Source organism: Hippocampus bargibanti, linkage group LG07 (assembly GCF_051943395.1).
Source record: "Hippocampus bargibanti isolate YZ-2025 linkage group LG07, ASM5194339v1, whole genome shotgun sequence".
Lineage (NCBI taxonomy): Eukaryota > Metazoa > Chordata > Actinopteri > Syngnathiformes > Syngnathidae > Hippocampus > Hippocampus bargibanti.
The window spans coordinates 27526543-27551841 of NC_142740.1; the positions used below are offsets into that span (position 1 = coordinate 27526543).

Genomic DNA, 25299 nt, shown 5'->3' on the forward strand with positions numbered 1-25299 from the left:
CAAATATTTCCCCTCCCTGCTCAGGTCAGCCGCTTTGCACGTGAGCTGCCGACACGTACGTGCAAAAACGCAAGCGAGACCCGAGCGCCTCTATTTGCCATCCATTTGATATCTATTAGCTAGCTACCTAGCTGGCTATCTATTTGCTATCCATTTGCTATCTATTAGCGAGCGACCTAGCTGGCTATCTACTTGCTATCCATTTGCTATCTATTAGCGAGCTACCTAGCTGGCTATCTACTTGCTATCCATTTGCTATCTATTAGCTAGCTACCTAGCCGGCTATCTATTTGCTATCCATTTGCTATCTATTAGCGAGCGACCTAGCTGGCTATCTACTTGCTATCCATTTGCTATCTATTAGCGAGCGACCTAGCTGGCTATCTACTTGCTATCCATTTGCTATCTATTAGCTAGCTACCTAGCTGGCTATCTATTTGCTATCCATTTGCTATCTATTAGCTAGCTACCTAGCTGGCTCTCTATTTTCTTTCCATTTGCTATCTATTAGCGAGCTACCTAGCTGGCTATCTACTTGCTATCCATTTGCTATCTATTAGCTAGCTACCTAGCTGGCTCTCTATTTTCTATCCATTTGCTATCTATTAGCGAGCTACCTAGCTGGCTATCTACTTGCTATCCATTTGCTATCTATTAGCTAGCTACCTAGCTGGCTCTCTATTTTCTATCCATTTGCTATCTATTAGCGAGCTACCTAGCTGGCTATCTACTTGCTATCCATTTGCTATCTATTAGCTAGCTACCTAGCTGGCTATCTACTTGCTATCAATTTGCTATCTATTAGCTATCTGGCAAGCTAGCTAGCTATGGAGCTGGCTATCTATTAGCTATATGGCTATCTAGCTAGTTCGCTAACTGTCTAGCTGGCTATCTATTATCTAACTGTTAGCTAGCTATATTTCTATCTATTTGAGTTACTTCTGGGTTGAGTGAACGCTGGCGCATGTGGCTACCGCTGCTCACCCACAGGAAAAAAACATTTCCTGTGACTGTAAAGTGACCTTGAGAGTTTTGAAAGGCGCTTAGAAATAAATTTTTATTATTATCATTATCATTATCATTATCATTATCATTATCATTATCATTATCATTATTATTACTATTATTATTATTATTATTAGTATTATTATTATTATCTATTCGCTAGCTATTGGCTAGCTATTCGCTAACTTTTAGCTTTTTTACAGTATACACTTGACATGTTTATTTTGCACTATGCTCAGAATATCTTGTTTTTCTTTCTATCCTTTGGATCCCCTTCCAAATTGCTGCTGTGGACTGTAAATGTCCCCATTGTGGGACCAATAAAGCTTTTCTGATTCTCATTCTGATCTATTCGCTGGTGAATAGATTTCACCAGCTATTAACTATCTATTCGCTATCTATTTCCTATCTATTCGCTAGCTATTGGCTATCTATTTGCGAGCTATTATCTATCTATTCACTGGCTAATAGCTATCTATTCGCTGCTAATAGCGATCTATTCGCTTGCTATTGGCTATCTATTCACTGACTAATGGCTGTCTATTCGCTGGCTATTAGGTATCGATTTGCTAGTGAATTGCTATCTATTCGCTAGCTATTGGCTATCTATTCACTGACTAATGGCTGTCTATTCGCTGGCTATTAGGTATCGATTTGCTAGTGAATTGCTATCTATTCGCTAGCTATTAGTTATCTATTCACTAGCTATTGGCTAGCTATTCACCAGATATTAGCTATCTATTTGCTGGCTAATAGCTATCTATTCACTGGTGAATAGCTATTTATTTGCTAGCTAGTAGCTATTTATTTGCTAGCTATTGGCTATCTATTCGCTAGCTATTATCTATCTATTGACTGGCTAATAGCTATCTATTCGCTTTCTATTGGCTATCTATTCACTGGCTAATAGCTATCTATTCGCTGCTAATAGCTCTATTCGCTTGCTATTGGCTATCTATTCACTGACTAATGGCTATCTATTCGCTAGCTATTAGTTATCTATTCACTAGCTATTGGCTATCTATTCACCAGATATTAGCTATCTATTTGCTGGCTAATAGCTATCTATTCACGGGTGAATAGCTATTTATTTGCTAGTTAGTAGCTATCTATTCGCTAGCTATTGGCTATGTATTCACTAGCTGATGGCTAGCTATTAGCTATCTATTCTCTAGATATTAGCTATCTATTCGCTAGATATTAAGTATCTATTCGCTAGCTATTGGCTATCTATTCGCTGGTTCTTGGCTATCTATTTTCTGGCTAATGGCTATCTATTTGCTCGCTATGAGCTATGTATTCACGAGCTATTGGCTATCTATTTTCTGGCTAATCGAAGTGGCGGACAGCAGCAACAGGTTTTGCTTGGTCCGACAAAGTTTTCCACAGAGGACTGAAAGGAGGGGGGGTCATAAGGGGGAGGGTCAAAGGTGAGGGAGGAAAGGGAGGGTAGAAGGAGGAGGGGGGAGGGAAGAAGGTGGGGGAGGAAGCAAGGGTGTGGCTGGGAGGAGGGAGCGCGTCTGCAGCCAACTCGCAGCGGCAAACTCGCACGCAGCCCCCAAGCAAGTCGCTCCTGGTTGCTCGCTCCTCGTTCCTCGCTCTTCATTCCTCGCTCCTCGTTCCTCGTTCCTGGTCATGACGGCGGCGGAGGCCAAGTCCAGCTCGATGGGCATCGGCACCAAGGCGGCCCTGCTGGCGCTGGCCCTGTGGTCGCTGGTGTCCCTGGTGGTGATCGTGGCGTGGTCCACCTCGCCGGACCTGAAGGGCTCGGCCGGCTGCCGCCAGGACCTCCGGCGGAGCCGCGAGAAGATCCTGGGCGCCGAGGCGCTGTGGGCGCAAGACAAGGACCGGCTGGAGCGGCGGCTGGAGGAGGCGCGGGAGGAGCTCGCGCGCCGCCAGGACGCGCTGGTCGCGCTCCAGGGCCGCCTGGGACTCGCCAACCGGACCCTGGACGCCTGCCGACTGCGAGAGGTACGCGTGCGGCGAGGGCGAGGCTGGAAGGCTGGAAGGCTGGAAGGCTGGAAGGCTGGAAGGCTGGAGACCTCCATGTGCGTGCATGCGGGAGGGAAGGGGGAAAAGATTGACCGCGTGGGGGGGAGGGGGGGCTTATTTTTCCAGACTTCAACTTGCTTGGAATAAGTGAGTGTTTGTGCCGCACGTGTGCCATGACTCACCCCCCCGCCTCACCCGCCTCCCCCTTCCAGCCGCTACTCCCTTTCCTTCCTGCTTCCAGTGGCGGTTGCCGCCTCCCCCACCCCCGCCCACGAGGCAGAGGGAACTTTTCCCTCGCTCGGGGCGGCCAGAAGCGGCTGGAATCGGGCTGTCGCTGTTGGGCGATGAGGATGCCGTTGCCACGGCAACCGGCCCACAGCAGCCGAGAAAAGTGCCAGAAGTCAAGAGAACGGACGGAAGTCATGCAAAGCAAATGGAATGGAGCAGACACACCTCAAGCAACCCAGGCCTTCTCCCGCCTGCAACCACTAATCAGAAGAATCATAAGAATAATCCAGTTCATTTCGAAGTCACAGGAGAATTTGTTTGCACTGGGTGAGCAGCGGCAGCCACAGGCGCCAGCGTTCACTCAACCCGAAAACTAGCTAGCTCATTAATATCTAGTCATCTAGATAGCTAGCTAGACAGATAGTGAATAGATAGCGAGCTAGATAACCAGCTAATTAGTCAGATAGCTAATAGACAGTAAACAGATAGCTAGCAAGTCAGCTAGTTAGTTAGCTAGCGAATAGATAGCTCGCTAGATAACCAGCTCATTATTCAGATAGCTAATAGACAGCAAATAGCTAGCTGTCTATTAGCCAAAAGATAGCCAAAGATAGCCTTCCTGGTCGATGTGACGTGCGCTCAAGTGGTTTGTCCTAAAACGCGGCCTTCTCCAGACCTGGAGAAGGCCTCTGTCTGCATCTAAACGCCTGCGTGTGCCTGCGTGTGCAGGCGTCCCTTCTGGTCAACATCAGCGTCCTGCGGGGGGAGGCGGCGCTTCTGCAACAGACGCAGCTCAACTTGACCAATCAGCTGCAGCGTCAAGAAGGTAAAGGAAGCTCGGCGAAGGCCAACCGCCGCCCGCCGGCGTGACCCCGTTTTCGGTTTTTTTGCCATCCAGACCAGGTGGAGGCGCTGCAGCACAACTTGACTCAGAGCGAGCACGGCGCCGCCGCCTGCTCCAGCCTGAAGATGGCCGCCGACAGCATGGCCGCCGCCGCGCACGCTCAGACCAGCGCCTGCCGCGCCGACCAGGAGTTTCTGCGCAAACAGCTGTGAGTGGACAAACACAGTGATACCTCGGTTTACGAACCCCTTGGCTTACCAACTTTTCAGTCTGCCAACGTTACATTTATCAACATTTTACCTTGACATACAAACTATTTTTCGGGAAACACACGGAGCGCCGCAATGAGTGATGTGTCATTCGCGAACGAGCCCGTTCTCCTAACAACAAAATGGCAGCCGACTGTTTTTGTCCTCGATCCCCGCCCCCAGTCTTCGGTGAAAGCCACGTGATTGGTCAAGAACGCAGCAGTGAGGGGAGGTGCTTTAAACATTAAAGAGACAGGCAGACGACACAGAGAATGAGAAAATGGATAGAAAACAGTGAAATTTGGACTCATTTCCACTTTATTGATAGTTCAAAGGCAGAGTGTAGATTGCAAGGTTAAAATATCCCATCAATCAAGCTCCAGAAATAACCCATCTGTACACTTGATGCAAAAAGCTATCAACCCAGCTAAACAGAACACAATTGATGAGGAACTAGGTAAAATGATGGCCGAGAAAGCACGGCAACCTGGAAGTTCGTCATCCATTGATGATTTCAAAGCTAGCCACGGATGGAACTTTAAGTGTCGTCGTACAGGGATTCATAGTGTCATTCGTCATTGGTGAGGCAGCCAGTTCTAACGATAAAGCTGCCAAAGCTTACAAGGAATCGTTCCTCAAGATGGCAGAAGAAAGCTACGTTCCTCCTTAAGTGCTTAATGCTGATGAAAGCGGCCACTCCATTCCATCAAGCCATCAACGATTATACAGTACAGTTTATTTATTTCATTATAATACCATAGCACATTTATTATACATAAAATAAGGTCTATTTTGTGTAGTTTTACGGCTTTTTTAGGAGAAAATGATGTTTTATGGGGACCTTGGAACGGATTATTCTCATTTAAATGGTTTGCTAGGGGAAATGATTTTTTGGGATACACACTTTTCGCCTTACACGCTGTGTCTGGGAAGCAATTAAGTTCGTAAGCCAAAGTATGACTGTATTCCCAGTCGGGGGAGGGCGGGCATCGTTTGTTGACGAGCATGTCCGTCCGTGTGTGTGTGTGTGTGTGTGTAGCGCCAAGTGTGAAGCGGGGGCCTTGGAAGGCCCGCCCCCTCCTCAGACGCACCAGAACCCGGCGCAGACCGAGTCCCGGTCCGACCGGCTGTGGGCGCCGCCCGCCATCGTCGCCGCGGCCTTCGCTAGCCGCCTGCTGCTTGTCTGACTGAGTGACGCCTGCCTGCCCGCCTGCCTGCTTGGGACTCGATGACGTCATCAATGTCGTAACATCTTCCGAAAAAAAACAAAGCGCCTCTGTGTGTGTGTGTGTGTGTGTGTGTGTGTGTGTGTGTGTGTGTGCGTGCGCGTGCGTGGGTGTGTGTGTGTGTCTACTCCGGATTAAGAAAGTGCTCCATTTAGTAGTCCAAAGACAACATGAGACGTGACGTTGGCCCGGTTGGTGTCATCGCGGTCACGTTTTCAAAAAAAAAACAAAATGGAGTCCCCACTTGGACTTGGACTTGACCTTTGACCTGACTTGCGAAACTGACAAATGTTGAAAGCAAAACAACTCAGCGAATGATTCTGGGGAAACCACCAGTTTGCTATGCTATGCTATGCTATGCTATGCTATGCTATGCTATGCTATGCTATGCTTCTCACAAGCGTCCATCGATTCGACGTTGTCGCTACGTCAACGTATTAGGACAAAAAAAATGATGTTTTTTTTAACGGTGTGCAAGACGACTTTGGAGAGCCTCCACCTGGAAGGAAGTCCACTGGAAGGCCATCTTATCAACAGTGCAGGTGGAGAGCGCTAACTTTCTAGCTATCAAGCTAGCTATCTATTTGCTGTCTATTTGCTATGTATTAGCTATCTAGCTGACTGGCTGGCTATCTCTCTAGCTATCTATTAGCTATACACCTATCTATCTGGCTAGCTATCTAGCTCGCTGGCTATTAGCTATCTATTAGCTAGCTAGCTCTGTTTCTAACTATGTGAGTTACTTCCGAGTTGAGTGAACGCTGCCGCATGTGGCTGCCGCTGCTCACCCACAGAAAAACTGATCCTGTGACCTTGAGAGTTTTGAAAGGGGCTTTGAAATGAAATGGATTATTATTATTATTATTATTGTTATTATTATTATTATTATTATTATTATAGCTAGCGCAAATGCATTGGCAAAAAAAAGATGGCTGAAGCGAAAATTGCAAGGCGAGAAATTTGGAGGCCAGTTCCATCGGGGCAATCGAATGCTTGAGGGCTTACTTTGTGGTAAACATGACGCTTGCTTTGTTGTTGCTCATTTGCGCCGACTTCACTCAATTCTTCTTTTGGGCCCAATTTTGGCCTGGACCCAAATCCAACGAGCGGAGACTGTTAGCGTTAGCTACCTCCCGCACGCACGTCCTGAGCCCACACCAGCTCCAATTTGCCTTTGGTGTCACGACTCCTCCCCGTCGCACCAACTTCCCGTCAAGATTTTGACCTTGTGACCTTTTCTTGACCTGGAGAACCGCTGGTGTTTTGCTGCTTGATTTGTAAGAGAATTGTTTGCGCAGGGCCCGCTCAAGCTTCTCTGTCAAACTGCACCAACTTCTCATCGTTGGCGCAAACAAGGAAAATAAAGATGAAGCTTCTTCAACACTTGTTCGCTCGTTTTCTTCATCTGTGTTGGGAATGAAATGGATTCTCACAATGTCCACTAGGAGGTGCTAGTAGACTTCTTGGAGATGAACGCTGCTTGTTTTACGCCAGCCAAGTCGATTCGAGTGATGGGAGTTGCGGCTCTTTTCAGAGAGCCGCTTCTTTTGGCTCGGCTCACTAAAAAGATCGGCTCTTTTGGATCCCAAATGGCTCCTCGGTTTGTTTTTGTTGCTTAAATTAATTAACGACCAAAAATCCTGTCAAATGATGAAAACGAATTACTCATGTCAAAAATACACTATATCAAATATTTTTCTTGATATGGGAACTACGACTCCTTTCACAGAGCTGGTTGTTTTGGCTCGGCTCACCAAAATGATCAGACTCTTTTGGCTCCCAAATGGCTCGTCCGTTTGTTTTTTTTTTTGTTGCTTAAATTAATTAACGACCAAAAATCATGTAAAATAATGTGAAAAACGAATTACTCGTGTAAAAAATACACTATATCAAATATTTTTCTTGATATGGCTTGATTTCTACGTGCACTGTCACGATCTGGTTGGCGACCAACGGGTGGCGCTGTCGACCTGCAGCTGCACAGGTGTTGGTCGTCCCAATCAGTGGCAGTTGAAAGGACTCCCGGCACGACCATTCCGCGTCGGCTCATTGAATGTGTTTGCTTCACCCTGTTAAGTACGTTTCATCTTGGCAGATTTTTACTGGTTTTCTTTGATACTTTGTATTTTTCTGTTCGGAAGACTTTTTTTTTCCTGCTGACTTTATTTTCATACAATTTGTCAAACGCAACCTGCTGCTCCTTCCTGCCTTCTTGTTTGGGATCCACAACCATCACCAGCTGGCAAACCGCGACACAATCCAATCCAAGAGATAGCAAATAGATAGGTAGCCAGCTAGCTAGTTAGATAGCAAATAGATAGCAAAGAGGCGTAAGCATGTGGTTTGGAAAGCTTCCATTTGGAAAAGATGAAAGACGCTGTGGTGGGTTGGTCTCCCCCCCCCCCCCCCCCCCGTTCGGGCATCTTCGGCTCTTTCCGGCAACACGAAGCTGGAAAGGGAAAAGGCTCTTCGTGTTTGACCTCGCCGATTGTTCAAATCTTTCATTGGCCTCGGTGATCGCAGGACGCCCCCCCCCCCTCCTCACCATCATCGTCATCATCCTCATCTTCATCATCATCGTCATCAGCCACGTCACCGCCCCTCTCCGACGATCCCCGCATCGCCGTCGAGGTTTTGCTTTTTCCTCCTTCCTTTCTTTGTTTGTTTTTTGTCGCCGCCGAGGGACGAGCTCGTCAAGGACAACATCTCAAGGTCAGACGCGCGTCGCCTCTCGGCTTCTCTTCTGCTCCGCGTGCGCGTTTTGCCTGGGAGATGACGAGCTCGGGATGGCGTGTCAGCATGTCGGCAAGTGCACGGAAGAAAATGGAGGAGAGACAAAGACATGGCGGGCGCGGACAAATGGAGAGCGAATCCGCGGATCGGGGCGACATCCGACAACGTCGCGGGTGGTCAAGCTCGAGTGTGACCTCCATTTTGCATCTTCCTCGATCGGGGGGGGGGGGAGGGGTCAGGATAACAACAATGAAACGACGATGACGACGATTGTTTTTTTTTTTTTTTTTTTTGAATGAAGCTTTGGGCCATGAATTGATGAATTGTCTTTGTTTCATTGGACGATGTCGACTGTGAATTGAATGTGAATCATCCGCCCGAAGCTTGAAGTCGTTGTGGCGCTCGACGTCGGTGCGGACGCGGCCCGCGCGCACTTGTCTTTCTTTTGCGCGAGCACGAGCGCCTGATTTCTTTGGACCGGAAGCGTTTTTTTTTTTACCTGCTCGGTAAGGCTAAGTCGCGCTCGGCTAACCGCAAACGAGGAAGGAAGCGGGATGGAGCTTCATTTCGACTCCCCACGCGCTTCGGGACCGACGTGGGTCGCCCGTGGGCCGCTGGTCGTCCGCAGGGGGCGCTCACTCGACAGTCTCGGGAGGTGCCGCCCCCCCCCCACCCCCGCATGGCCAAGGTTTCCCTTTTTTTGCAAGCTAGCCTCACTTGATTGTGATGATTTTATTCATGCTAAGGTGAGCTCGCCTTCCCAACTCACGGAGGATGTGGTTGTCAGGGTGACCGCTCGCTCTCAGGAGGAGGGGGCGTAGGGGGTGGGGGGGCGTGATGCTCTTTGTTACCTTTTTGACGCCAACGGTTGAAAATGATGTTGACCGACTAGTGATGTGTCGTTTGCGAACGAGCCGGTTCTTGGAGCCGGATCTCAAGTAAACGAAGAGAGACGGTTCCTAACAAGGAGCCGGAAACGGGAGACGACTTTTGTTGTCCTCTATCCCCCGCCCCCGGTCTTCGGTTAGAGCCGCACGTGATTGGTCGATACCCGTGGTAGAGGAGGGAGGGGACACTTACAGACGCATGCACGCAGCAGTGAGGAGGGGGATTAAGGTAGACAGGTGGACACATATTATGACATTTTGCTGTTATTATTATTCAATGATGATATTGTTTACTAGTTGCTATGATAGCATTATGAATATGAAAAGCAGATGAGTGACAGCTGATCATCCGACCACAGTCACCACAGGGAAAGTCAAAGTTAGCATCCACTCACTGTGCACATATAAATCAAGCCATATCAATACAAATATTTGCTATTGTGTATTTTTGACATGAGTAATTCGTTGTTCACAACATTTGACATGATTTTTTGGTAGTTAATTAAGTTAAGCAACAAAAACGAGGAGGAGCCATTTGGGAGCCAAAAGAGCCGGATCCTTTTAGTGAGCCGAGCCAAAAGAAGCGGCTCTCTGAAAAGAGCCGCAATGCCCATATAGCTAATAAATAGCCGGCTACATAGGTAGCTAGCTAGTCGGTCACCTTGCAAATTCCTCACCGCAGGGGGCGCCCCTCCGCCTGGTGCCGGCGTCACCATGGCCACCGCGGCGGCCTCCTACGACCAGTTGGCCCACCAGGTGGCGGCGCTACGCCAGGAGAACTCCCACCTGAGGAGGGAGCTAGAGGACAACTCCAACCACCTTTGCAAGCTGGAGACCGAGACCTTCGGCATGAAGGTCACTTGGCCCGCTGGCGACGGGTCGCGGCAAAGGTCGTCGCGACCCCTCAATCACCTTGTGCTTGTTGTGGCCCCTCCCACAGGAAGTGATGAAGCAGCTGCAGTGTCAACTGGAGCAGGAGGCGGGAACACTGGCCTCGTCGGGACGCGGCGACGTGCTGCGCCAACTCCAAGGTGAGGACTGCAAGACTGCCGCTGTCTCCGCTTTGCTAACATTTGCTAGCTATTTACTATCTATTATTAGCCATCTGGCTGGCTTGGTAGCTATCTAGCTAGCTATATATTCACTATCTAGCTGGCTGGTTATCTAGCTAGGTATCTATTGGCTAGCTAGCTAGCTTTCTATCTATTTGAGTTACTTCCGGGTTGAGTGAACGCTGGCGCGTGTGGCTACCGCTGCTCACCCACAGAAAAACTTTATCCTGTGACTGTAAAGTGACCTTGAGAGTTTGAAAGGTGCCTTTAAATGAAATGTATTATTATTATTATTATTATTATTATTATTTATTATTATTATTTATCCGTCCTGGCCCTAAGAAGATGACATGTATTATTATTATTATTATTATTATTATAATAATGCTAAGTGACACATGCTTATTGGTTCCAGAGCTGCACGTGGACCTGACCAACTACTATGAGCTCAAGTGTCAAGGTCACCAAGGTCACCAAGGTCACCAAGGTCAGCGGTTGCGTCTGCTGGCGGACAATCGAGGTGGTCCGGCAGATCGGGAGGACCAGCTGGCTCCGCCCTCCTCTTCTTCGACTCAACCGCCATCTTGCGCCGACGTTTCCTCGCTGGTGTCGCCGCATCACTTCCTGGACGGGGCCCCGCCCAAAACGGCTATTTTCAGCGACGCCGACGGACACCTCAGCGACCATCACATGAACAAACTCTACAAGGAGCGGTGAGCCACTAAATGGTCACAGGAGACCCTTTAATCAGAATAATAAGAATCCATTTCATTTCCAAGTGCCTTTCAAAACTTTCAAGGTTACTTTACAGTCACAGGATGAGTTTTCCTGTGGGTGAGCAGCGGCAGCCACACGCGCCAGTGTTCACTCAAACCGGAAGTAACTCTAATTAATAGACAGAAAGTTAGCTAGCTAGCTAATAGACAGCTAATAATCACTCAACCCGGAAGTAACTCAAATAGATAGCAATCTCGCTAGCTAGCTAACAGTTAGCTAATAATCACTCAACAAGGAAATATCTCAAACAGAGAGAAAGCTAGCTAGCTTGCTAAAGTGCGGCTTTTTTTGTGCGAGCCCAATTTGCCAGACTTTTGCCGTTGTCTGCGAGACAAGTCGACATGCTGGCTCACGTGGATTTCATCTCACGGAACTGCTCAACTTGTCCCGGCTCGTGATTTGATATCCAGGTTTCCGACGCCCAGGACCCGGATAGGAGGTGTCGAAAAGTTTGTCTTCCAAACATTAATTTCCCATAGGAAGCCACTAAAATGAGAAGAATCCGTTCCCAGGTCCCCATTAAACATAATTTTCTACTAATAGCTATATCGCTAGCTAGCTTTCCATCTATTTGAGTTACTTCCGGGTTGAGTGATTTGGTGTTGCTGATTTAGCCGTTTGCTGGTGTTTGCCACCTTGTCGACGACGGCAGAGGAGCCGCTTGGAAGCTCAGCGTTGATGAAGTCTCGTCCCTCCGCAGGAACCAACTTCTGGGAGAAATTGACCGCGAGGAGCGAGAGCGCTGTTGGTACTTTAGCCAGCTGGAGGCGCTGTCTCAGAAGCTCACGCACCTGCCTCGCATTGACACGGTAAAGTACACACACACACACAAAGAGACAAAGACCGGCAAGGAAGGTCACGTGATGACCGGCGTCATCAACTCATCCCCGCTGCAGTTTTCCCTCCAGATGGACTTCATCCGCCAGCAGCTGGAGTTCGAAGTTCAGCAGGTGCGCTACGTCATGGAGGAACGCTTCGGCAACAGCGAGGAGATGATCCACCGCACGCAGGTAGCACAACTCCCTGCGAACCGCTCGGTCGTCGGCACGCTGCAGCTCGGTCGCCTTGTGTGTTTTGCAGATGCGCGTGGCCCATTTGGAGCAGCTGGAAAAAGAACTGCAGGAGACCCAGGGGAGTCAAGAGAGCCAACTGCAGGTCTCGCACGCACGCACACCAATTAAAAAAAAAAAACAATGGAATGCTAATGAGTTAGCGTCTCGGTTGGTGGCTCTCACTTCCCTTATGCCGGTCACCTCCATCTTGGAAAAACAAAACAAACTTCAAAGACAATGCCAATTGTTCGCCTGCGCTCGTCACGAATAGCCACCTCCAGGATGCAGAAACCACACGCATGCCGACATACAAACAAACTAACAAACGCAGCCAGACCAGCAAAACCATAAAAGTCATGGATTCGCATCATGCGCGGGCGTCTGTGCGTGCAGCTGCTGGGTGCCGAGAGGCCTCCTGCCGGCGAAGCCGAGAGCGACGCCACGGCGGGCGCGGACAGGGTGGCGGACGGCGGCGGCAAGGTAGCCGATCAACTAGCTGCTCGCGCTCGCGAGCCGGGAAGCCATTTGATCATTGAATGTCGACCGGCTCACGCAGATGGAGATGGTCTTCTGGCTTCTGTCCATGATGGCCAACAGAGACAAGGAAGAGATGTCCCGGACTCTGCTGGCCCTCTCCAGCTCCCAGGACAGCTGCATCGCAATGAGAAAGTCCGGCGGTGTGCCCCTCTTGGTCCAGATCCTCCACGAAGAAGCCGGCTGCAGCCGCGAGGCCAAGTCGCGAGCCGGCGCCGCCTTGCACAATATCATCTACTCTCAGCAGGACGAGGGCCAGGCTCGCCGGGAGATAAGGGTTCTGCACATGCTGGAGCAGGTCCGAACTTACTGCGACACCGGCTGGGACTGGATGGAGAGCCGTCTCGGTTCAACCGGAAGCCTCGGTGAGTACAGTGCGAGGTGATTTGGGGTGCCCGTCGAGACCACCTAGGTTCAACATAGAGCCTAAGGGTCGTACAGTCAAAACCGCCAAGGGCGGGCTTCCCTTGAAATTCAGAAGGCAGACCACATTGGTTTGACCGGTGTCATCGAGTGTTGAGGCTGAGGAACCCAGACAAGACAAGTCAAACCACCTGAATTTTTCCCTTTCTGGTCAGATATTCCCGAACCCGTAGACCCTCAGATCTGTCAGGCCACGTGCGCCATCATGAAGCTTTCCTTTGAAGAAGAGTTCCGCCGCGCAATGAACGAATTAGGTGAGTGAAACGTCCAATTGAAGACCATGGTGAATGTGATGTTCAGGATCACCTTGCCAGAACCTTGCGCTGCCTTCCAGGTGGTCTGCAGGTGGTGGCCGATCTGATCCACTTGGAGCAGCAAATGTACGGCATGCAGAACGATCCCATCAACATGGCGCTGCGGCGTTACGCTGGGATGGCCTTGACCAACCTCACCTTTGGAGATGTGGTCAACAAGGTGGGGGCTACACACACATACTGCACTCAAGGGAACGCTAGCCAAAGACCGTGAGAGAGAGCCTGGTGGTGTCTCCATTCCTGGCACATTGTCATCCGTTCTCCATCTCCTCCCACAGGCCACTCTGTGCTCGAGGAAGAGTTGCCTGCAAGCTCTCGTTGCCCAGTTAGGCTCAGACAGCGAAGAGCTCCACCAAGTGGTCTCCAGCATTTTGAGGAACTTGTCCTGGCGGGCCGATATCAGCAGCAAGCGAGTCTTGAGAGACATTGGCTGCGTTCCTGCCCTGATGACGTGCGCCCTGCAGGCCACCAAGGTGAGGAGTCCTAACCTCGGACCATCGCCAGAACTGTTTTTAGAATACCAATCTCTCTCTCTCTCTCTCTCTCTCTCTCTCTCTCTCTTTCTCTCCTCTTCACCAGGAGTCCACTTTGAAGAGTCTTCTAAGTGCCCTATGGAATCTGTCGGCTCACAGCTTGGACAACAAGGAGGCAGTGTGTGCAGTGAATGGCGCTCTGGGCTTTCTGGTTAGCACGCTGACTTACCGCTGTCAGACGAACTCACTCGCTATAATCGAGAGTGGCGGTGGAATCCTGAGAAATGTGTCCAGTCTGGTAGCTTCGCGAGAAGACTACAGGTGCGTATCTGTCAGGTCTTGTGGTCCTGATCTTCTCAGAGTAAAAAAGATGCAGTCGGAGGGCCGCGCTCACAAGGTGGTTCGATCCTTTTCTTTTTCCAGGCAAGTATTGCGAGACCACAATTGCCTCCAGACTCTGCTGCAACACCTGCGCTCGCACAGCTTGACCATCGTCAGCAACGCCTGCGGCACCCTTTGGAACCTCTCGGCCCGGAGCCCAAAAGACCAGGAGCTTCTTTGGGATTTGGGCGCAGTGAGCACGCTGCGTAATCTGATCCACTCCAAACACAAGATGATTGCCATGGGCAGCGCCGCCGCGTTGAAGAACCTGCTGACCAATCGACCCCCGCAGTACAAGGATGCGTCGGTTCTCTCGCCGGGCTCGTGCATGCCTCCGCTTTACATGAGAAAGCAGAGGGCGCTGGAGGCCGAGCTGGATGCCAAACACCTGGCCGAGACTTTTGACACGCTGGAGAAACGGAAACCAAAAAACCTGAGTTTTAACAAGCAGCTGCGCCACGTCGAAAGTTTGGCCAAGGACTACGCGTCGGATTCTGGCTGTTTCGACGACGAAGAGGCCCCCAACATCTCCTGCAGTCTGGACACTGGAAGCTTCTCCGTGCTCTCCACCTATATGAACAACTCCAACTTGCTACAAAACAGTAAGCGGGACAATGAGCCCGAACGGGACCTGGACCCGCCTCGGATGGACCGGGGACAACCGGCATCCGACGAAGCGATGTCCGCTGCGGCTGAAAAGCTGGCCAAGAAGATCACCAACACCGTTGCCAAGATTGATCAATTAGTGGAGGACATGGCCATGCACACTTCCTCCGAGGACAGCTTTAGCCTCAGCTCCGAAGATCATCTGGCAGACTGGCCTTATGGGTCGCCCGAGCAAAACGAGAGTTGCGCTAAGTCGTGCTCCCCCTGTCGTCTCTCGGACACGAGCAGCTTGGCTCGCCGAGAACGCCTCAGCAGGGCGCGTGCGTTACTGCGCCTGAAAAGCGCTCAGACGAGTGTGTCCACCGACAGCTTGAACAGCGGCAGTACCAGCGACGGCTACTGTGGCAGCAAAGATCACATCAGACCCGCCCCAAACTCCCGGACCCCCCAGAAACGACCCAACCGACTGGATCTGAACGTGGCTCCCCTCGAGCACCGCTATGTGCGACCTGCTCTCCAGAATCAGACTAGCCCGGAAACTATTCCGGAGAGAGATTGCGTGGAGGAAAAGGACAAAATAGCTTTGCAAGTCCTCGACTCCGATGCAGTCAAGAACCTGGAGCCTCCGGTCCAAACACCCGCAAGTGCGTCCACAAAGGTCTCTTCGGATGTCAGCATGGCCTCCATAAAACTTTCCCCTTCCTGCCGTCAGGTTCCGCTCATTCAGAGTGTTGCTCAATTTGGCGTCGCAAGGACATCCGTCAACGTTCAGGCCGCTGAAGGCATGAGGAGGCAAGCCTGGGTGCCCACGGCCATGACCGGAGGCAGCATGACCAAGTTTTCTCCAATGGCGTCCAGCAGGAGCCCAACTATGGGCACAATGGAGACGGTCCAGAAATACTCGGTGGAGAACACACCAATCTGCTTTTCTCGCTGTAGCTCCTTGTCCTCGCTGTCCTCTGGGGACGGAGCACTGGATGGGCAGAGTGACAACGAGCCGGAGAGTGACTCCTCACTTGAAATTATCGAAGTGGAGGACGGAGAAGATGTCCAGAGGGCTGAGGAGGCAGAGACCTTGGAGGATCTGAGTGACAGCCAGCTGCTCCTGACCGACTCCAAAACCTTCCCGAGCCAGGATACCGATCCCATCACAATTCCGCTCCCCGTCAAAAGAGAAAAGATCTTCCTTCAGGGTGCCGCACCAACGGCCCAGGAAGACAGGTCACCGTCCAGCTCTTCTGAGAACTACATCCACGAGACTCCTCTGGTCATGAGTCGCTGTAGCTCAGTCAGTTCTCTGGGGAGTTTTGAGTCCCCGTCCATTGCAAGCTCCATCCAAAGCGATCCCTGCAGCGAAATGATCGATGGGACCATCAGCCCCAGCGATCTTCCAGACAGCCCCGGCCAAACTATGCCCCCCAGTCGAAGCAAGACTCCGTGCTGCGTGGACTCCGGCGGGGGAGAAGTGCAGACGACCGGTTCGCCGGGGCAGTGGGAAAACAGTCTGCGGTCGTTCATGGAGGTTGGCGACTCCAAAGAGAGGTTCAACCTGCCCGCCGATTTGGATGCCATGATCTTCTTCACCGTGGAAAAGCCCACGGAGAATTTTTCCTGCGCGTCCAGCCTGAGCGCTTTGCCTCTTCACGAGCACTACATCGAGAAAGACGTGGAGCTGAAACTGACCCCACTCCTCCAGCAGAGTGAGAGGAGCTTCCGGGATGGACATGACCAGGATCTCTGCCACGGAGAGAGATACAGTGAAGGCAACTCTGACGATGACATTGAGATCCTGAAGGAATGCATCAATTCAGCGATGCCCTCCAAATTCAGGAAGGTCAGGTCTTCCTTGGTGACCAACATCCCTCCTCGTTTGCGTGGTTCCCAAAAAGCTTTGCATCTCCCCGTTTACATGATGCTGCCCAATGGCAAAACGCAGCTGTATCCCGGGAGGAGGATTGTCATCCCGCAGAAGGACCTCAAACTGGACGATTCGTCCGTCACGGACTCCGCCGACGGCACTACCGTCAATTTCTCCAGCACAACGTCACTGAGCGACGACACGCTCCAGTACCCTGTCAAGGACTGTTGTCCGGCTAGGCCCATTTCCAAGCAACACATACTTGATGAGGACTCGAAGAGGATAGAAGACTTAAGGATCTTCTCCCACTTCCACAAAGCCAACAAGATGAACTGCCCGCCTGTGATTCCGGCAGGCCGCAGGAGCAAACACGTCATTTCCACTCAGGAGGTTCTGATGCAAAGCAAGGAAGTGGCCGACAGAGTCGCCAACCAGAGGAATCGCGAGCATTCTCCCAGCCACCAGAAGAAGACCAAGGGCCCAGGGGCCGCTGGCAAGCCACAATTGCCCATCATAAAACACAAAGCGGAGGGTCGCACTGCTCAAAACAGAAGCGCAGCGCAAACGTCACGCTCTTGGCAGGAGCCCAAACAGTTCTACGAGGAGAAAACCAAAGTTGCCGGCAGAGGCCACGCCAGGGACGCCAGAGGGCATTCCCTATCACGAAGCATGACCAACATCGGCAGGACTTTGACTTCTCAAGCAAAGCCCAAAGGCTTTCACAGGATAAAGCAGAACCTGGTGAAGGACGACTCCCCGGCTTGGCACTCGCTCAGCTCCTCACTGAGTTCTCTGAGTGACGCAGAGTTTGAGGACCACAGGTTCAAGGCCCAGCAGATTTGGTACAAGAACAGACACAACGCGAGCCTGAATGTGATGCGGCAAGCCAGATCCTTGGCCATCCACAGCTCTCTGAGTTCTGTCAGCGTGGACTCAGAGGACGACCTACTTCAGAAGTGCATTACCTCCGCCATGCCCAAACAGAGACGGAAGATGGCCGGCAGGAAGAAGAAAGCGGAGAATAGCCACAAACAAGTCCTAAATGACCCGGGGGTCTGTCACCTGGATGAGGAAAGCGATGACCCTATGTGGGATCAAGACTCAGACCTGAACAGTGTGGAATGGCGAGCCATTCAAGAAGGCGCCGATGCCGTCGTGACTGGACTGCAGGCAGCCAAGTCTCAAGACCTCTCCTCCGAAGAAAGTGAATCAGTTTTGTCATTTATCTCAACATCCAGCTTCACCCCCAAGGAGAAGAAATTTGCAAAAGACAAGAAGGCCAACAAACCTCTGGACTTTGCGCAGCGCAAGCCGGTGCCCAACTTGCCGGTGGTTTTCAGAGGCAGAACGGTCACATACACGCCCGTGAAAGAGCCGGTTCCATCACAAATACCTCCACCCAGGAAGGTATCCAGCAAAATTGATGCGCCCAGGAACCCGGGGCTAGCTCAGCACAGGTCAAAGAGCCTTCACCGATTAGGGACACCGAAGGACATGGAGGTGTACCTGCCAAAAAGGAGCTCGACTCCACCCCCGAGGATAGCAAAGAGCTCCTCCTCCGGCTCATCGCAAAGTTCTACACCATCCAAACGTTCTCAGACGAGCCTTACGTCGCCAACGCCGTCAACTAGCAGGCCTATCCAGAGGAAGATTGGGACACCATCGGCTGGACCACAAGCTGTTAGCCCCACTGAAAGAAAGGGACGCTCGCCTGTGGTGAACAGGGTTAAAAAAACACCACCGCCTAAGACCCAGAAATCACCAGTTAGGATACCTTTTATGCAGAACTCGGTGAGTGCGGCCAGACCTCTGTCACCTCTGGTCACTAACCAGGCTACAGGCAGACAAAACCAGGGCGTTGGGAAACGAGTCCTCCCTCCTCACCGATCCAATTTGTCCAGGATGGCATCAGTCCATTCGAGTGGTGGCGATTCAGACTCGAACGGCTTCTTGAGGCAGCTGACATTCATCAAAGACGCCAAGAGTGGACTAAAACATGACGGCACACCGCGTGTCTCCATGTCCCGGTCCCAGAGCGGTTCCCCGCACCGTGCGGTTCCGGCGGTGTTCCTTTGCTCATCCCGCTGCCAAGAGTTGAAGGTGGCGGCCCAGACCCCGAGGAAGGCGACAGGAAAAAACGCAGGACAAGCTCAGCCAGTGGAGAGACCTCAGCCAGAGGCCAGGAGCACCGGCGGGGTAACCTCTAGAGATCAGACCCTGTCTGGAAGGGGTATATCCAGGAGAACCGGTTCTCAAAGCCCCAACAGAGCAGCTAAAGGGAATGCTCCAGGCAAAGTTTGGGGAGAGAGACAACTACAGCAGGACACAGAAACTTTTAAACGGCACGCATCGTCTCCGAGTATGAACACCCTGAGCCGAGTGACAAGCCGTTCTTCACTCCGTTCGTCGTCCTCGGACTCAAGCGGACGAGCCAAAAGCGAGGACGGTACCAAGAAGAAAAGTCCCAGATCCCGTCTGAGTGACGGCGTCACCTGGAGAAGGATCAGGGATGAAGACGTACCGCAGATCTTGAAAAACACTCTGCCGCCCAACGCGCTAGCACTCGCGCCCTCCCCCGACGGCGCTAAGCCACCGCTAGCTTCCCTGCCGGCAAAGCTGCCGACCATCCTTCTGGCCTCGCGCAGCGTGAGCGACGCGACGGTTCAGACAGAGGATTTCTCCAACAAGATGGACTCCGGCCCCGTTCCCACCGCTGGAGACTTCAACGGCTCCGCCCCAACCGGAAAGCCAACCCTGCACATGGGCGGAGCCGTGCATTTCCGCCAGGGATCTCCCAGCAAGGCGGCCCGGGTTTCTCCCTTCAATTACATCCCCAGTCCCGTGGCGGCCCTGAAGGAGGTCCAGAACATGGAGAGCGACCGCAAGACCGAAAGCCAAAATCAGACCTAAGAAACTTGAGCCAGTCTCGGACGCGACCTCACCTCGCCTTCAACGCTTTAGCTTCCAGGTTCTGCCGCATCCCATCTTGCAAAACCAATATGTCCGCCCTACTAGAAGTCTTGAGCGGTGGGGCAACGTGGGCCGTTTAGTACAGGGTGACCCAAAAAGATGCTGTGACTGTAAAGCTTGAGAGTTTTGAATGGCGCTTAGAAATCAAATGTATTCTTATTGTTATCTTGAGAAAGCCATAAATTAACGAAAAATGGACATAAATAGCTGAAACTCTGATGGATGCTCTTCCATAAACTGAATAATGTGTGGTTGTAATTTGAAATCAATGGCTTTTTAATCAAAGCCACAATGGACATTTTCATGGGTACGCATCTTTTTGGGTCACCCTGTATTTGCGCAACTACAGCGATACCTCGGTTTACGCACCCCTTGGCTTACGAACTTTTCGGTTTACAATCGTTACATTCATGAAAATTTTACATACAAACTACCTACCTACTACACATACAAACTTTACCTGAGCATACGAACTTTTTTTGTACACGGAGCTGCCTCAATGAGTGATGTGTCCTTCGCGAACGAGCCCGTTCTTCTAACAACAAAATGGCAGCCGACTGTTTTTGTCCTCTATTCCCCACCCCCAGTCTTCGGTTAAAGCCACGTGATTGGTCAAGGACGCAGCAGTGAGGGGGGGGGGGGTGTTAAACATTAAAGAGACAGGCAGACGTCAGAGAGGTTCAACTTTGATCGTTCAAAGGCAGAGTGTAGACTGCAAGGTTAAAATATCCCATCAATCAGGCTCCACCAGTAACCCGCACAAGTCATCTGTACACTTGATGCGAAAAGCTATCAACCCAGCTAAACAGAACACAAATGATGAGGAACAAGGTAAAATGATCACAGAGAAAGCACCTCCAAGGGATTAATTCCTCAAGATGGTGAAAGAAGAAGGTTACGTTCCTCATCAAGTGTTTCATGCTGATGAAAGCGGCCACTCCATTCCATCCACTTTATTATACAAAACCACTTTATTATACAGAACAGTGTATTTCTTTTATTATAATACCATAGCACATTTATTATACATAAAATGAGGTATATTGTGTGTAGTTTTAAAGGACAACCGACGTCCCCGGACAAGTTGTGTCCATAATTTGTAAAATGGCTTCAAATGACTCCTACTGAGCGTATTTTACCAAGATTCCACCGCATATAGCTATATTTTACGTTTTAAGACTCGCGCTGAATATTCAGGAAGTCTTGTTTTTGAGTTGGTGACGAGTCCTCACGTCACGTCACTGAAGCAACGCCCCCCTGACCAAGAAAAAGACACATTGTAGCAGTCCTTCCATCACGTCAATGTATTTTCCTGTATTGTTTGGTCTGAAAACCTTGCGTTGCACCCAAAAGCCGCCAGAAGAGGGCGTCCAAGCTCCATATAAGGAATTTATCAGCCTGTGGAAACGGAGGTGGCCACAGGAGGTCGCCATTTTGTGCCTCTTTTGTGGTTATCGTTTCTCCCCAATGTTGCCTCAAAATGGCACGGAATAAATTCTTTAATCGATTGCAAACATGTATGCTTTCCTCTTCAGAACTATTTGAATCCTATTCATACCTGGAGGTGTAACAAGAAAGCATCTTCTCCGAATCTGAAGCCATTGTTTTGATTCTCCAGCAATGCAAGACGTCTTGGCGTGACGTCTCAAACTGGGGTGGGGGGACTTTCTGAAAATGCCCAATGCGCAGCTCCATTTTTTTCAGATTTTGGACACTTTAATTCATTTTTATTGGTGTTTTGCATTTGAATGCTATCAAACGTTTTTCTGATGTCAGTTAAGAAACAAAAAAGTGACGTCGGTTGTCCTTTAAGGCTTAGAAAATTTGAAAATGACGTTTTACGGGGACCTAGGAACGGATTATTCTCATGTTCATGGTTCCCTATGGGAAATTATTTTTTGGGATACACACTTTTCGCCTTACAGTCTGTCTGGGAACCAATGAAGTTCGTAAGCCAAGGTATCACTGTACGCCACATTAGCGGTTGACTGACAGGAGATGAAGAGACTTTGTTCCCGTGGTCGGGTCTGACAAAGAAGAATAAAACGACAACAGGAAACAAGACTTGGTGCCGCCGGATTGGCAGATGATGGCGGGAAGGCGTGCCAGTTGGCTGGCCAAAATGTCCACGTTTGGTGTGAAGGAATCCATCCGTGCCACGTCGGTGGATGAAGTCCACCAAGACAAGGTCTTCCTCCTGCAAGCTGCTCACGTTTGTTTTTCATGCTTTGAAAGGTCACATTCGGTTGCCTGCCTGCCTGTGTTTGTGTGTTAGCGTTAGCGGCTGCGGCTAACCCGGAGTTCTCAATTCTCTTCAATTCAACTTTTTTTGCCTTCACAACAACATTGTAGAAAATGTGGATGCCATTGTTGTGGTAAGAAAACCTCTCCAATGGGGCTCGGGGGTCAGGGGTCAGGGGAGGGGCAACCTAAACCCAAGAGCTGGACACACCCAAAAAATGGCGGCATTGTCAGTTTGCAAATAGGCCCAAGTGGATATTTGTCACGTATTCCCCCAATCAAAAGTCATCTGCGTCTTTGCTTTCAACATTTAGCTTGTAGTAGACGTGCATGTTCCACCGTGATCCACTGCTGAAAAGGATGCTTTGATCCTATCCTCTTTTATCTAAAACTGCTTCATGTCACAGAGGGTACAGAAAGTGCTGAAGAATGAATGACTCTCTGTGTCTTTGTGTTGTCATATTTATTTATTTTTTTACTATTTGCTACCGATTCGCTATGTATGAGCTACCTCTACACTCGCTATGAGCTACCTCTTCGCTAGCTATCTGCAATGAGATTTTGTTAGATACTTGGGAGTGCCTTTTCTTGTAAATAACAAGGAACTGGAATGCTCGTCACAGAGTGGTGGGGCAAAACCGTCCCCTTCATGAAAATTAATCATGTTGAAAAGGATTTTTTTTTAATAATTAGAAAGAAAAACAACAAAAATAACACGGTGATGAATGGTTGCGTGTTGCAGCCAATTGCGGTAACGCGCATAAAGAAGGTGTAAGTTGACACAAATTTCCAACGGAGCTTGGGCGCCATCTTGTGCAAAATGAGACGGGAGGACTTCTTGAATCGATGGCAAACATTTATGCTTTCCTCTTCACAACTATTTGAATCATATTCATAATTGGATGAGTAACAAGAAAGCATCTTCTCCCAATCTGAATGAACTCTCTGAAGCCATTGTTTTGATTCTGGAGCAAGGCAGTTTGTGAAGGAGTATCCTGACGTGACGTCACCTACAAGGGGGCGGGACTTTCTGAATCTCTCTTGAAGTCATTTTGATTGGTGTTTTGCAATTGACTCCAAATATCAGCCTGCGTCTTTTGGCTATTTTAGATGCTATAAGATGTTTTTATGATGGTGTCGGTTGTCCTTTAATTTGCTACATTAGCATACACACACGTTGCTGCTAACCAGTTTAAGGGCCGAGTTGGCAACGTAAATGAAAGCTGCCATTTCCAGTTTGGGCAATTTCACGTGAAAGGGGGTCGCTGTGGATCCAAAGAGTTGATTGGTCATTGACCCGGTGGGTCCACCAGTCGTCAAACCGTTTGCGAGTCTTTCTTTCTGCGGCCACAATGACGTCCAAGGTGGAGTCTGGGACTCAGTCAGCAAAGTCCGCCTTTGACTTCCGCCAGGCGGTGGTCCAGTTGCCGGCCCGCCGCTCGGAGGTGGTCGCGCTGGCGCGTGAGGACCCCCGCCACATGTTGCAGCTGACGCTTGACATCTGCGTGACGCCGGCATTGCTGGAAGGTCCGCTCGGCCTCCCCCGTCTCGCCATCTGACGGACGGACGGACGGACGACAATGAGAATGGGATCGCCACCAGACTCCGCACTCGCGACATGTCAACATCACGTCAGATCACGCGGTTGCAGGGAATAGAGCGTGCCGTGGCAAGTAGGGATGGGAATTGCGGCTCTTTTTGGCTCGGCTCACTAAAAAGATCCGGCTCTTTTGGCTAACAAATGGCTCCAGTTTTGTTTTGTTTTTTTTGTTGCTTAAATTAATTAACTACCAAAAAATCATGTCAAATTATGTGTAAAATAGGTAGGAAACTTTTCAGAGTTGTTTGCCCTGGTGTCCGCTAGTGATGGGAATTGCGGCTCTTTACAGAGCCCCGGTTCTTTTGGCTCGGCAAACGAAAAAGATCCGGCTCTTTTGGCTCCTAAATGGCTCCTCCGTTTGTTTGTTTTTTTGTTACTTAAATAAATTAAGTCCCAAAAAATCTGGTAAAAGTATGTGAAAAACGAATTACTCATGTAAAAAAAATTAACTAGATCAAATATTTTGATTGATATGGCTTGATTTATATGCGCAGAGTTAGCAGATGCTAACTTTGACTTTCCCTGTGGTGACTGGTGTGATGATCAGCTGTCACTCATTTGCTTTTCATATTAATAATACTATCATACCAACTAGTCAAAAATATCATCATTGAATAATAACAGCATAATGTAATAACATTTTTTCCAACCGTCTACACAAACCCCACCCCCTTTCTCCTCACTGCTGCGTGTGTCTATAATTCTCCCCGACGCATGACTAGCGGCGAGGCCTCACGGTGTTCAGGTCGTTGCAGGACGTCGAAGACCGGGTCGTCGGGTTCGGCCCCCCTGACGTCCTCCACGATGCGGTCCGCGCTGGGCGGAGAGGGTCTGCTGGGCAGCACCGCGCGCTTCTTGCTTTTCAAGCTGACGTTCATGGCCGAGTTGACCGCGACGACGAGGACGACGCGACGCCTTCACTGGGGAATGTCGCCGCTCTGCAATCAATGGGTTCGTGGTTGGTGACGGTGACCTCGGCGAAGGCTCGGACGTTCGCCTCATACGCAACACGTCACACGCGACCCCCTCAATTTATGCAGCCGATGACGGGCACTCTTCAAACGACCGACCGACCGACCGACCGTACGTGGCTACCTGGAATTTGAGGTCTCGCGCCTCGTCACCGTTCATTTACGAGCTACTGATATTCGTGTCCATTTGAACGCTCACTCGGAAATCGACGCACGTCCGCTTCGGAGGCCAAAAGACGAACGATTCCGAGATCCACGGAGACACACGACGTCGACGTACTTCTTCTGGCTACTAGAGATGTGTCGTTCGCCAACGAGCCGGTTCTCTGATGTGAACGAAGAGAGCCGGTTCCTAACAAGGAGCCGGAAATGGGAGTCGACTTTTTTGTCCTCTCGTCCTCTATGCCCCGGTTAAACCCGCACGTGATTGGTCGATATCAGTGGTAGACGAGGGAGGGGAGATTTACAGACCCGCAACAGTCAAAAAGAATCATACCAGACAAATGTTATCACATTATGTTGTTATTATTATTCAATGATGATATTTTTGACGAGTTGGTATGATAGCATTATTCCAGTGACGTGCAGTCAGTGGAGGCAGGTGAGGCAGTGCCTCACCTGTCATCATGGAAAGCTGTCATGGAAATATCAAATGAAAAAATAAATTAAACAGTTAGATGTATTTAGTGATTTGTACTTTAAAGTTCTTGTCCATTTAACTTCACAGTTTTAGGACTTGTTTCAAATTGGCTGAATTTTCACATTTACCATTCAAATACTAAGTGGAGACGAGCGGTGACGTCGGCGATGACGTCAGTGCCTCACCAGCCATGAACCTCACCGCACGTCACTGCATTATTCATATGAAAAGCAAATGAGTGACA

At 50.1% G+C, this 25299-nt stretch overlaps 3 protein-coding genes across 4 annotated transcripts; 2 read left to right on the plus strand and 1 right to left on the minus strand.

The window, feature by feature from the left end:
* The first annotated feature begins 2513 nt into the window (after positions 1-2513).
* On the plus strand, positions 2514-6924 carry LOC148896051 (uncharacterized). Its single transcript, XM_089001752.1, has 4 exons — positions 2514-2976; positions 3955-4051; positions 4124-4277; positions 5357-6924. The coding sequence occupies exons 1-4, from the start codon at positions 2641-2643 to the stop codon at positions 5502-5504; spliced, it is 735 nt and encodes a 244-aa protein (XP_088857878.1). The 5' UTR covers positions 2514-2640; the 3' UTR covers positions 5505-6924.
* Positions 6925-8110: 1186 nt separating this feature from the next.
* apc2 (APC regulator of WNT signaling pathway 2) lies at positions 8111-21499 on the plus strand. Its single transcript, XM_089000608.1, has 14 exons — positions 8111-8255; positions 9846-10018; positions 10104-10194; positions 10631-10928; positions 11693-11801; positions 11889-12002; positions 12073-12147; positions 12438-12524; positions 12601-12943; positions 13157-13255; positions 13336-13475; positions 13594-13788; positions 13895-14109; positions 14212-21499. Exons 2-14 carry the CDS (start codon positions 9878-9880, stop codon positions 19541-19543), a joined length of 7239 nt encoding a protein of 2412 aa, XP_088856734.1. The 5' UTR covers positions 8111-8255; positions 9846-9877; the 3' UTR covers positions 19544-21499.
* A 1013-nt stretch (positions 21500-22512) lies between these two features.
* On the minus strand, positions 22513-24882 carry lg07h19orf25 (linkage group 07 C19orf25 homolog). Of its 2 annotated transcripts, none has more exons than XM_089000621.1 (3): positions 24615-24882; positions 24181-24382; positions 22513-23399 (listed from the first exon to the last, which is right to left on the minus strand). In XM_089000621.1, exons 2-3 carry the CDS (start codon positions 24320-24322, stop codon positions 23227-23229), a joined length of 315 nt encoding a protein of 104 aa, XP_088856747.1. In that variant the 5' UTR covers positions 24323-24382; positions 24615-24882; the 3' UTR covers positions 22513-23226. The 2 variants fall into 2 exon arrangements, with proteins under 2 accessions (XP_088856747.1, XP_088856746.1); XM_089000620.1 differs by having other exon boundaries at positions 24540-24874.
* Positions 24883-25299: the final 417 nt, after the last annotated feature.